This window comes from Pipistrellus hanaki (assembly GCF_964339955.1).
Source record: "Pipistrellus hanaki genome assembly, chromosome: 2".
NCBI classification, from domain to species: domain Eukaryota; kingdom Metazoa; phylum Chordata; class Mammalia; order Chiroptera; family Vespertilionidae; genus Pipistrellus; species Pipistrellus hanaki.
This window is the reverse complement of record NC_140504.1, coordinates 183,371,987-183,385,819: the sequence shown is the minus strand read 5'-3', so window position 1 is coordinate 183,385,819 and position 13,833 is coordinate 183,371,987. Positions and strand designations below refer to the sequence as shown.

The window sequence follows — 13,833 nt, the reverse complement described above, 5'->3', positions numbered from 1 at the left end:
TATTAGAAAAATACAGGTCCCCATGGGGTGCTAATTATGGCTTTGGCTAGCACGCTGCAGAAAGGCAAATAACAAAGGCAAGGGGAAAATATAGAGGAGGGGAGAGAGAATCGGGCTTTGCTGTTTTACACCTCTAGTATAAATGAGACATGGTGTGAGTAAACACAGCTGTATGGAAAAATTGGTTTTTAAGAATTGAAAGTAACTGCCACTTATTCAGCAGATCTGTACTGCAGGTCTCTAAGAACATGAACTTTTTCTTGAAATTTAGAGAGCTGTCACGGATTGAGCTATTTATTTCTTGGAAAGTTGCTTGACAGATGAATCTCTGTGTTGGGTTGCAATCAGTGTTACTAATACTGCCTTTATGCAACATATAACCACAAATAAACTTGAGGAATTTCATGATTAAAGAATTACTTGTAAAGGTTTAATATTTACATTTCTATAAAAATAACTCACAATAGGAATCTTCTAAAATATTCTTTATTTTGAATCTATTATGCAACACCTCTGACTAGGTACTGTGGGAAATACAGACATTTAGGATATAAACTCTGCCTTCAAGGAGCTTGCAGTTTAGTAATACACATAAAATATTGAAGAAAGCATTTAATAAAATGCTGGGTAATGTGGTATGAACAAGCTCTCTAAATTTCACGGAGAGGAAGAGAGACGATAGAGAGCTAGAGTTAAGGAACAGTTTCCTGGAAGAGCTGCAACTTGAGCTTGGCCTTGAAATAGTGTAACAATTCTATAGGCAAGACATGAAGAAAGCATTGCTTAAGAAAGACTTAAGATGGGTGGAAGTGTGGTTGGATCTGAAGTAAGTCAGCCTTTAAATGGGTTGGTGTGTATTCTTGGTGTGTATCCTATATAAGGATACATACACATATCCTTCCTATATAATAAAAGCCTAATGTGCAAATTGTTCAACTGGTTCTACCACTTGCTATGATGTGCGCTGACCACCAGGGGGTGGCGTGGAACATGGCAGATGTCAGCGATGTGGAGCTGGCAGTAGGCAGCCGAGGAAGCTCTGCCAGCCCCAATGGGCCCTGTTGAGAGCAGGAATGGAGCAAGATGGTGGAGCAGGTGAGTGGGCGGCACCAGGCCAAGGCAGGTGAAAGCAGGCCGATCGCCTTACAGATCACCTGCAGGAGGTGACTAAAAGTAGCAGTGGAGGTGGGGGGCGGGGCTGCCACCCGCCTACCAGGTGCTGAGGGAGCCAGGTCCATCTCCCCACATGTGTAGGCAGGATGAGGGGGTGGTGTCAGGCCATGGTGGGGTGCCAGGTGGGATTGTGGGGCTGCGAGCCTGGGCGTGGGAACTGAAGCCCGATCCCATCAGGCCACCCCAAGGGACCCTACCTGTGTGTGAATTCATGCACCGGCCTCTAGTATATATGTATGTATGTGTATGTATCGATAGATATTTAATTCTCACCCAAGGATATGCTTTATTATTGATTTGTGTGTGAGAGAGAGAGACATCAGTATGGTAGAGAAACATCTATTGGTTGCCTCATATACAAGTCCTGACTGGGGATCAAACCTACAAACAAGATATGTGCCTGACCGAAACAAGCCCACCATCTTTTGCTGTATGGGATAGTGCTCCAACCAATTGAGCCACCCAGCCAATGCAAGAATATTTTTGTAATATACTGTTGTTTTTAAGAATGGATCTTTAAAAATGGCCCTTTTTGTTTTTGGGGGAAAATATCAATTTGAATGAATGTTTATAATTATGTGAACCCGTGCTGTTCCCGCAATTCTTCATACCCTCTTTACACTCCTCTGTTTTGATTCTCTTCACCTGTACCTAGTTGAAGTTGCTATTATAATTTTAGCAAATAACCTTTCTGTACTTGTTTGAATTTTCTAACCAGGAGCAGAAAATACCTGTTGACCCTTTAAAAAAAAGGGTCAACAGGTATTATCTGATCAGAGGGATTGCAGAATTATTTTTATTTTCTTCTCTTTATAGAAGAGTTAATGTTTTTAAAAATTGTATGCAATCTTTGAATAAAACCTGTGGCATTTACAAAGAAAAATACTATGCAACTATTAAAAACAATGAGCTGAAAAAATGTGCACTATATCCTAATTAAGTAAAGACACTTAAATGGAGGGATTAATTATGACTGAAGGGTTAGAGGAAGTTTTGTGGAATACATGGCATTTTGGCTGGGCCTTAATGGAGGGTTAGAATTTCAGTAGGTGGATATGCAGACAAAGGGTATTAAAGAGAGCAAAAGGGCAGAAGCGATGGAAACTCAGGTTTATTTAGGAATTCAGTAGTTCCAGGTGACACCGGTGGGAAAAGAGAACGGTAAGGACAAATCACAGTCAAGCTGAGGTGCTGTGGACAAGGAGTTTGGGTTTTAGACTGGAGCGACTATAGAGCCTTTAAAAGTTCGATCTCTCAATAAATATAGGGTGTCCTAAAAATGTCTGTGCACACTTTGAATAATTATAAAGGCAGTGTTTTTTAAAATACATTTCATTTTCAAAATTGAGCTGTCAGCTGTTAAAGTGTTAATTTCATTTGGGGGGGACACACTATATTTGTTATCTGAATGAATGAAAGAGTGACATGTTTAAGTCTTTGTTTTAGGAAGATAGCTCTGGTAGCAGGAGGAACTGGAAATAGTGGCAGGTTATTTGTAATATTCTTGAGTGAATTAGTGCAGGAACAGTAAAAATGGGAACAAGTAGGTAGATGAAGAGGTAGAATCAAAAGGATTTGGCAACTGAATTTAACTAATTTGGTACAAGACGGGGAATAGAAGAATCCAAGGTTTTGAGTTTGAGAAAACAGGAGCTACATTCTTTCTGCCTTCTTGAATAAAGTATATGGAGTTGCCATTTTTTAAAATTGGTAATTTTGGGTTATTATGAACAGCAACAAAGATCTTAAACTTTGTAGGATTTCTTTTCACTTGTTTGGTGGTACCCTTGGGAAGCGTAAAAGAAAAAAATTTTAGGAACTCTAACTTATGTATTTTCTCCTTGTTTACTTGTGCTTTAGCTGTCATTATCTAAGAAACCCTTACTTCATCCCAGGTCATGAATATTTACATTTATGTTTTCTTTTAAGAGTTTTATAGTTTTAGTTTCTATATTAGGACAATGCATTTTGAGTTAAATTTTGTATATGGTATAAGGTCCAGGTCCAAATTCATTCTTTTAAATGTAGATATCCTGATATTGTCCTTGTGGCAATAATTCTCTTACCAGCCGAACCCAGTTTGGCTCAGTGGATAGAGTGTCCGTCTGCGGACTGGAAGGTCCCAGGTTCGATTCTGGTTAAGGGCATGTACATTGGTTGCAGGCACATCCTCGGTAGGGGGTGTGCAGGAGGCAGCTGGCCGATGTTTCTTTCTCATCCTTGTTTCTAGCTCTCTATCCCTCTCCCTTCCTCTCTCTAAAAATAAATAAAATATTTTTTTAAAGAGCAAAATTAAAAAAAAATTATATTACCAGACACACAGGAATCACATATTTTAAAATTAGTGAATGAGTTTGTTTGAATTAGTGATTTTTTTATATTGCTTATAATTTTTTTTAAAGAAATTTATCTAGTTGTTTTTTAAAAATATATATATTTTATTGATTTTTTAGAGAGGAAGAGAGAGGGATAGAGAGTTAGAAACATCGATGAGAGAGGATCATCGATCAGCTGCCTCTTGCACACCCCCTATTGGGGATGTGCCCGCAACCTAGGTACATGCCCTTGACCGGAATCGAACCCGGGACCTTTCAGTCCTCAGGCCGACGCTCTATTCGCTGAGCCAAACCGGTCTCGGCTATATTGCTTATAATTATAACTTTAATTTTTACTTTCCTCAAAGAAGGAAGAAGAAAACTATTTTGTTGTTTTATTATGGAAAAAAAGCTGTTTTTATATTGTAACTAGAATCCCAGCATGCGAAATCATGCAGCACTGCCACCCACACTCACAGCCCCACCCATCCTCTCTGGTCTTTGGTCATTATGGAGTTAGGGCCACAGGCCTTTTATAATATAGATTCTCATTGGCCTCCAAAGAGAATTTTTTTATACTGTTTAAAAATTTTTATGAAACCTAAATAATTCAGGGAAGCAGTTTATAATTACTTTTTTAAATTTTTTAAAGTTAATTCTTGATAGAAAGAAATCCTTTTAGGGTATTATTACTTAAAAAAATAGGTGTAGTCTGGAACTGTATCAAAGAGAAGTATGAATCAGATGTAGATATAGAATGAGTTAATAGTGTTTCTAGCATTTAGTTTGGTGCATGATCCTCTTGGCAGTATTGAAACACAATCTTATTTTTTCAGAGCACATATAAATAAAAATGACCTAGAAGTTAGGTAGGAATGGCTTGGCTTACTTCTCTCTGGACTCAGACTCCTGGGATCTGACCCAGAACTATGCACCCTTAGGGACTCTAAGGTCATTGCCATTTGCATTGATTCTCATCACTCTAATTTCTTTTGAGTGTTACCTTTGTTAGGTACACAACAAAATATTTGGAGTAAACTGGAGTATTTTTAAGGCATTGGCATATTAATTTACTTAAGTGGCTAGGCAATAAAAAATGTAGCTAATTGTTTTATAATTAAATTACAAAAACATTTGCCTTATGATGGGATGTTTTTCTTTAAAATAGTGAGTATTACTTAAAAAAAAACTTTAGAAAAGTAATACAAAGTTTCTGATATTGATTATTGCCCATTATTAATTTATTTTAAAAGGAGTTACTATATCCACATCTCAAGTCTCTGAATAACTTCAATAAATAAATAAGCTTTTTCTATTCTTGAGTATGGCTGGACTCTGAATTTCTTTGACTTACATGCATCTTTTGTCTTTTATCTTGAGGAAAATAGTTGTTGGGCATTAAGCATATTAAGATCAGTTTATTTTATTCATTTGCTCATTTATTGGTACAGCATTCTAAGTACCAGATATGAAGCAATGAGCAAGACAGGTAAAATCTTTTGCTTCAATGAAGTTTGCATTTTTCTAGTGGGGTAAGGAAAAACTATATAGTGTGTCATTAAAGAATAATAAGGGCAGAGAAAATTAAAGGAAAAGGAAAAAAAAGTGCGGGGGGGTTTCCAATTTTAGGCAGGAGAGGTGGTAGAAAAGATTTTGGCTTTTATTTAGAGAATTTACTTCAGTTTTCAGTTTAGAATTAAGTTATACAATTGAATTCATATAAGAACTTAGTTCTGATTTCAATTATTTAGGAAAATGTATTTGACTCCAAGTGCCATATATGAAATAAAGATACTGATATTCTGGAATCTATCTGGAGGAGGGCTAAAATAGATTTCACAAAATCCATATGTTGAAGTTATTCCAGTAATGTGAAGCTTTAGTCTTTTACTCTTTCTTAGTCCTTAACTTTTATTTTAGACACAATTTTAACACACTTGGCTATTGGCTTCCTAGTCAATGGTAGAAGAGGAGATATTGGGAGCTACTTTTTGGCAGGCCACCTTGACATCAGCAAGAAATGTGAGTTAATTTTGCAAATGGACAAACAGGAAAACTATTAAAGGCTAATAAAAAATTAAAAAATAAAGTACTCAGGTATTCTCATGACAGAGCTTACTATCCCTACCGACTTTAGTAGCCCTGAGGACATTATTATTGCATAGTACTTGAGATTCATAATGATGACTAAAATCAATAAAGATTTAATTATGTTCTACTAGAGGCCTGGTGCGCAAAAATTTGTGCACTGGGCTGGGGGTCCCTCAGCCAGGCCTGCACCCTCTCACAGTCCAAGAGCCCTAGAGGGATGTCCACCTGCCAGCTTAGGCCTGCTCCCAGAGAGATCGGGCCTAAGCTGGCAGACATCCCTCTGGCAGCCTGAGACCCCTTGTGGGATATCCCAGGGAGCAGGCCTAAGCCACAGTCGGACATTCCCACCGCCACTGTGCTCGAAGCTGTCAGCCTGGCTTGTGGCTAAGCGGAGCTCTCCCGTGGAAGCACACTGACCACCAGGGACAGCTCCTGTGGTAAGTGTCTGCCCCCTGGTGGTCAGTGCGTGTCATAGCGACCAGTTGTTCCTGGTCGTTCTGCTGTTAGACTCAATTTGCATATTACCCTTTTATTATATAGGACTAGAGGCCTGTTGCACAAAGATTTGTGCAATAGGCCTTCCTTCCCCTGGCAGTCAGCACCAGTTTTCCTCTGGCATCTGGGAGTCAGGCCTTTGCTCCAGCCGGAGCCTTTAGTCTTCTCTGCTCTGGCCAGAATGCTGCTCCTGTAGCTCCCTCTATACCTCCCCCTCCTCCTCATAGCAGGTGTCCCGCTCCGCTGGGCTGCTATGCACCTGAGTATGCAAATTAATCTGTTGTCTTTGTTGGGTTAATTTGCATACTCACCCCTGATTGGCTGTTGGGTGTCACAGAGGCACAGTTAATTTGCATGTTTCTATTTTCTTAGTGTAGATGGGTTTTTAAAATGCAATCAGTCCATTTTGTAATGGTTTCCATTCAGAATGATTAAATTAATACTTAAAAGAAGTAAAACTCCGTTCTATGGAAAATGATTTCTTTTAATCTCATATCTTTCTGTGACGTTTAGACGTTTTAGGGGTAGTGTATTCTGAGAGGGTCTGAGTGGTGTACTTTTAGATTATGTCCAGACATTGTTTCAGTATAAGCTTGAATTCTATGGATATATATTTGGTCTTCCTAGAAGGAGATGAGTAAGCATTTGTTTATTTAAAAATATCTATAAATGAGTTGATTCAACAGTGTTAGTTACCATAGAAATGACTTAAAATAAAAAGCAACTTGAAAATAGCATGTTCATACTGATATTCCTGATTCACTCAGTATCTCAAGTATTCTTTAAAAGTCTACATAAGGAATAGTTAGTTTAAGGTTCAAATAATTTTGGAAGGATAGAGGAGAATCACAAAATAACTCTTGTATATTTTATTCATGGGCCAGACCAGATCCTATAATAACTCTTGTATATTTTAAATTACCATTTTAACCTGAAAACCATGTTAGTGGTTGCCCTGTTTTTTCTACAAGTATTAATTGTGTGATTTAATTCTAAAGGAAAGACACTCTCCTGTGATTTTGAGGGGATTGGTTTTATTGTGGAACAACTATTCTTTAGCATACTTTTTGAAACTTCAGTATTTGAACTTTTTTTTCTTTATGTCTGAAAGAATGCCACTGGATTTTGTTGTCTGATTAGAGAAGTAAAAGGGCCTTTTTCTTTTATTTTTCCCCCCTCCAGATTCTAACCTAAATGGTAATTCTGACTTTAAAATAAGGCTTTGCCCTGTCCACATAGCATCTACCTGATACGTCAAGGTTGCATGTTCTATTCCAGGTCAGGGCATATATAAAAATCAACTAATGAATCCATAAATAAGTGGAATAACAAATCAATGTAGCTCTCTTTTTTAAGCAATATTTTTTAAAATTTAAAATAAAGCCTTAAAGAAAAAAAACCAATTGCATCACTAACTTACTGTTTCTTTTGGTTTGGTCCTTACTTTCCTTCCTGTAAAATCTTAGCGTTGGATGGGATCTTAAAGATCAATTAATGTAAGGACCCATTTAATGGAAGAATCCTTTCTCTGATATCCATAACAGATGATCATTCAGCTTCTGAGTGAATATTTCCGTTAATAATAAGCTCACTATTCCTAATCAGACCACTTAAATATTGGATATCTTGAATTATTTGGAATTTCTTGTACTTTATTGGGATGAAGAATGTGTCTCTGTAATTTCCACAGACTAATCTGAGTTTTGCTCTTAGGAATCACATAGAATTTGGCAACTCCTGAAATTTGTGAGGCCACAATCAAGTCCCTGCTTTGGATTCTCTTTTTCTAGGCTAAGCATTCTAATATATTTTACTTATTTATCTTATGATGTGCTCTCAAATTCCATCCTTTATTTCTTCTTCAGACAGATTCTGGTTTCTTTTAAGTAAACTGTCGAGAAATGAATGTATAAGTTTTAAGATGTAATATAAATAAGGAGAGCTGAGGGATTGTTACTTTCCATGATCTTTTGCATTGAGAGCGAAGCCCAGGAAGTTGGGGACTGTGTTTGTCTTTCTCACTGTCGTAGCCCCACTAACCATATTATATAGAACATAATAATGTTCTCAGAAAATATATGTTGACGAGTCAAATGAGTGCTGTGGTTCCTATAAACCTAGAAAGCAGTCAAGTTTGTTAGCTACTTTAGAATTTGATCTCTGGAGCATGTTCAATCAAGACCTTAACATCTTTTTCTAGAACTACCTTTCAGCCTGTACATGTATAATTAATATTGTTAAACCTAAATTCTTCTTTTTCTTTATATGAATTCATCTACTGAGCAAATATTTATTGAGTATTTACAGTGTTCTGTGCTAGTACTTGGTTCTGCACGAGGTGGCCCAAGTTCTGTGCTAGGTACTAGGAATACTGTGGAAACAGCCTTTCTGTCATGGTCATGGATATTACAATGTAGATGATGGTGCAGTGGGGAAACAGATATCACACAGGTAAAAAACAAGTACGTTTTTATACACTGAGAGAATTCTGTGAAGGAAGTAAATAGGTTCTGGAATAGAGGACTGGGAAGTGACTTAGGGGAGAGTTTTGTAGATGTTAGGGTAGTTAAGGAAGATTGAGGAGGACTTATTCTACCTGGAACTTGAATTATAAGAAGAAACCAGACTTATTGCAAGAGATGGGTGTGTTCCAGTCTAAGAAAATGGCATGTACCAATGATTTAAGGCAGGAAAGCACTTGACTGTTGTGACTAGAGCATAGAGGCAAGGGAGAAAAGAGAACAGGGTGAGGTTGTTGAGCTCATTCAAGGATCTGTAGTTCAGTGAGAAGTGAAAGAAGCTTACACAAACATGGTAGCAGTAGAGAAGAAGAAAAGTGGGCTGATTCTAAATATATTTTGGAGGTAAACTCTATAGGATTGACAGATAGATTTTATTGGGAAGGGAAATGGAGAAGACTGAGACAAGGATGATGCTTACGTATCTGGTCTGAGCTACTGGCTGGTATGATTGAACAATTTACTGGGGCAGGAAGAGAGAATCAAGAGTTTACTTTGGGGCATGTGTTTTGAGATGCCTGTGAGATACCCATCTCTCTTCCCTGTCTTTTCTATTTTGTTTGTATTGCTATCCTTCCTTTATTAAGCTGTTTATTAGAATGGGTCAAGGAAGGCGTAATATAAAAATGACAGACTCAGACATGAAACTGCTTGGGTTAATGAGAAGTATAATAAAAATAAGCTGGAGAATAAGCATGCTAATTAAAATGAGGGCAACAGTCATTCTTAAGCTTTGGTTGCAAAGGCTTTTCAAATTTCTCTGCTCAGTATTTGTTTCCACTTCCCTAGGGATTCCCATTGTGAATTTATTCACTGATAACCTGAATTTACTCAGTCGTTTGCCAAGTTCTTTCTTTTTCTAGCCTCTCCCCGTCACATTGTTTACCCACTTCACTGTTTAGAAACCTTCAGTGGTTCTCCATTGCCTTCAGGATAAAGTCCAAACTGTTTAGCATTTATTCAAGTCCTTTTTTAAAATCTCCTCTTTGCCTGTCTTTCCCTGTCTCCCAATTCTATCTTTACATACACTCTATGGAAAGGGAAATATGTAAACAACTGGGGGACTTGAAACTTGTGGGAACAGAGGTGGTCTTGGCCAGACTGAATAGCCTGTTCATAAATTCTTAACAGATAGGGGGTTCTTTAGCAGAGCACAGTGGAGTAGAACCATCTGAAGTACCAAGTTTTAGAAAGACAAATACTATCCTGGGAATTTACAATAGAATCACTATCCTGTAGTATATTAATAGTTTAATTAAAGCATGGCGTAGTTTTATAATTTGAGGGGGGGAATTTTTTAACCTCCCAGAACTTGTTTATCTGGGAAATGAAGACACCTTATAGAATGGTTGTAAGTAGTGAAATATGTAGAATAAAATATGGTATTTAGTAGGTGCTCATTAAATGGTAGCTACTATTATTTTAGTTAGAATTATTTTATTCTTTTTCCTCCCCTCCCCACATACCTTCTTCCACCCTCACCTCCCTTCCCCTGTGGTAATCAACCATATTGTTGTCTGTGTCTGAGTGTTTTTTTGTTTGTTTCTTAGTCCCTTCATCTTTTTCTTCAAGTTTCATAATCTAGAATTAATTTTAAATGGTAACTATATAACCTTACCTCCTTCTACTTCCTTTTTGTATTCCAATTCCAACCAGTCTGGACTACTTACTATACTTTGGAAGTAGACGCTATAGGGCTGAATGTCTTATTTCCTTAAGAATTGTGTATTATCCATTTTTAGTCCCTCTCAAAGAGCTGAGCTAAAACTTTGTGAATGATTATCACCCAGTAAACGTTTATAGGGGTTCAGTGAGCTAATTTGAAGAGTATTACCAATAAGTAAGTCATTAAACTTTATCCCTAAATGGTGATTTTAAGGGAAATTTGCTTAGTGGTGCCAAACTGTACTGTTTTTATAAAGTTTTCCATCCGAGAAGCATTAATGGAGTACTGATGGTACTAATGTTAGAGATACAAAAAAGGTGAAAGATAAGAGTCCAGCACTTGCAATCTGCTCAGTATCAGGTTTTTAAAGATCTGATTTGCCTGAAGTCAACAGATGCACACTGTTAAAACAAGTGTATCTTTGATACCAGATGGGGTATAATTCCCTGGGTTTGGAGGATTAGGATTGAAATGGAATGGGAATTCATTACTTTGTCTTCAGTGTTGTTCTGATTTTTTTTTTTTTTTTTTTTTTTTTTAGATCAGAAGACCTCTTTCAAACATTACATAAACAGATATTTCCTTTTGGATTTTGTATCCAGAATGAAAACTAGTATTATTTACAGAGGAAGGGCCTATTTGTAGAATATTTATCCTGTTTTACTGCTTGTAAATTCCCATGATAGTGTCTTTTCCTGTGGTTACCCATTCTGTCATTTGTAATGTGAATAATTTGGCTACATGTTAAACAGGTTTGTCAGGATGAGTTTGTTGGTCCATAGAATATTTCTTTTTACAATTATTTATTTATTTAATTCGGATCAACCTTACATGCTAGGTGCTTGATAAGGATTTGTTGAATGAATAGTCATGCATTTGAAGTAAATGTGCTTGAATAAATTTGGAGAATGCCTTTGCAGTTTATATTGGTCAAATTTATTCAGTTGAAGTGAATTAATTCAACAAACTTTTATGAAGGTCTATAATGTGCCAGGTATTATTCTGTCTTCATGGAACTTATATTTTAGCTGGGGGAGAAAAAGGGAGAGGACACTAAACCAGTAAACAAATAAGGTAACAGGATAATTGCAGATAATAAGTGCAGTAGTGGTGTGAGGCCATCTGGAGGACAAAGGGCCACTACTGTGGACAGGGTATGTGTGGGAGGCCTAAGGAGCTGACTTCTGAGCAGAGAAGGTAATAATGAGAAGAAGACCAGCTTTGGAGAAGAACATCATCCTAAGTAGAGAGAAGAGCAAGTGTGAAGGGCCTGAGGAGGGAATCAACTAAATATGGTTAATTAATTCAGATTGTTAGCATCCAAATACAATTTCTTCATATAAGTAGCATGGAGCAGATGTAAAGACAACATAAATGCTGCTTTTTGAGTGGAATACTTTCAGATATAACAGTGAATCAAAGTGTAAGATCATCAATAGTCAACTAGTGTCTCAAAAGTTCCCTTGTGTGTTGGTTCTTCTTTGGTAACAAGGTGTGACAATAGCTTTTTGGATATTATTGTAAGGCCTGGTTAATAATACTGGGATTTTGAAATCAAGAGGCTAGAAACCAACAAATTTGAAATTTGTGCGATCTATAGCCTACCTTCTCCTCCTTTCCTACAATTGAATTGTTTGCTTTCTAAAATTGTCTTCTCTATTTTGTTCCTTTTTCTCTCTCTATTATTTCTCTTACATAGTAGTAGTTTAACTGCCTACTCTTAAAAACGCTGAGCATTAAAAAAATCACATTTGTCAGAGATGAAAAGGTCTTAAAAAACTTAAAGTGGGATACTTCTATAAAAACCTGTAATTTAGTATTGCAACAGAAAAACCCAAGGAATTTTTGTGATTCTTTTAACTGTATACTTGTCATTGTCAAGTTTGATAAATGATCAAAATTCTGAATTTGTTGTTCTTAATAGAGAAGTCTATGCATTCTAAGAAAATATAGGTGGAAAGAACAATAAAGAGTTGGGGGGGGTTGATTTTATCTTTAGGGGTATAGAGGAATAAGTCTTGCAACCTTGCACCTTCAGATTGATACCCTCAGAAGACATTATACAAATAAGATCCTTTTTTTAGGCAGGATAAACTATTTGCTCTGTACAGTTTTGAACATTGAATTTAAAATACGATATATTTCTCTAAGGTGACCTCAAAGGGTACTATTTTAAGCTAATTTCTCTATGTGAATATCTTCAGCAAGATAAAGCATTAATAATTTATTCAGGATGTATAGGTAAATACTTTTGTGCTTTAATGGAAAGCCTGATGTTTTTTTTTTTTTTTAAATATATTTTATTGATTTTATACAGAGAAGAAGGGAGAGAGATAGCGAGTTAGAAACATCGATGAGAGAGAGTCATCGATCAGTTGCCTCTTGCACACCCCCTACCGGGGATATGCCCGCAACCAAGGTACATGCCCTTGACCGGAATCGAACCCGGGACCCTTCAGTTCCCAAGCCGACGCTCTATCCATTGAGCTAAACCGGTCCCGGCCGGAAAGCCTGATGTTTAATGGACTGGAATATTGTCTATTGGCGATTAAATACCTAAATTTATTACTTTTAGCACACTTGACCTGATTTAGGGTTTCACCTACAGTAATGTGTTTTGCTTATAATAGCCTCCTTTTCCAACTTCTTTTTAATAGCAACATCATGACAACAGAGAAGAGTTTAGTGGCTGAGGCTGAAAATTCACAGCACCAACAACAGAAGGAAGAGGGAGAGGGAGCCACAAACTCAGGCCAACAAGAAACTCAGCTGGGAGAGGTTTCTCAAGCAGCAGCTGAGGGAGATAATCAGTCTGAGCAGAAGCTGAAAACATCCAATGGAGACACTCCTACGCATGAAGACTTGACCAAGAACAAGGAGCGGACATCAGAAAACAGGGGCCTGTCACGGCTGTTCTCCTCATTTCTCAAAAGGCCTAAATCTCAGGTCTCTGAGGAAGAAGGCAAAGAAGTAGAGTCAGCCAAAGAGAAAGGTGAAGGAGGTCAGAAAGACATAGAATTTGCAACCAGTCTTGATGAAGAGGTCATTTTAAAGGCCCCAATTGCAGCTCCTGAACCTGAACTCAAAACAGACCCATCCTTGGATCTTCACTCATTAAGCAGTGCAGAAACACAGGTAAGGATATGTGAATGTGTGGGAGGTGGGTGTAATGAAGGTAGGTTAGACACTTTATTTTTCATTTAAGAACATTAGGTTTTATTTGTTATTAGCCAGTTGACTTGGGATTGATAGTAATAAGTAACAAAGCTTTGCAGTTTCTGCTTTAAAGAAACGATTATAGTCATGGGGATGTAAAGTACAGCACAGGGAATATAGTCAATAATATTGTAATAACTGCATGGTGCCAGATGAAATATCAGGGGAACTACTTCGTAAAGTATATGATTGTCTAACCATTATGTTGGATACCTGAAACTAATACAAAATAATACTGAATGTAAATTATAATTAAAAAATAAAAATTTAAAAGATAAAGAAATTAAAGTAGTCAATGGAAACTTGATTTTTAAAAGGTTCTTATATGATATAAGTCAAAGAAAACAAAACGAAAGAA

At 37.0% G+C, this 13,833-nt stretch overlaps 1 protein-coding gene across 22 annotated transcripts in view; it reads left to right on the top strand.

Annotated features, from left to right (window-relative positions):
- EPB41 (erythrocyte membrane protein band 4.1) overlaps positions 1-13,833 on the top strand; it is a 156,845-nt gene that overhangs the window by 52,671 nt on the left and 90,341 nt on the right. For 19 of the 22 annotated variants that reach the window (XM_084874855.1, XM_084874854.1, XM_084874843.1 and 16 more), the window contains exon 2: positions 12,917-13,394. In XM_084874855.1, the coding sequence (XP_084730981.1) occupies positions 12,924-13,394 (471 nt within the window). In that variant the 5' untranslated portion in view covers positions 12,917-12,923. The remainder of the gene's footprint in view (positions 1-12,916; positions 13,395-13,833) is intronic. The other 3 variants (XM_084874849.1, XM_084874845.1, XM_084874847.1) reach the window with 1 other exon arrangement.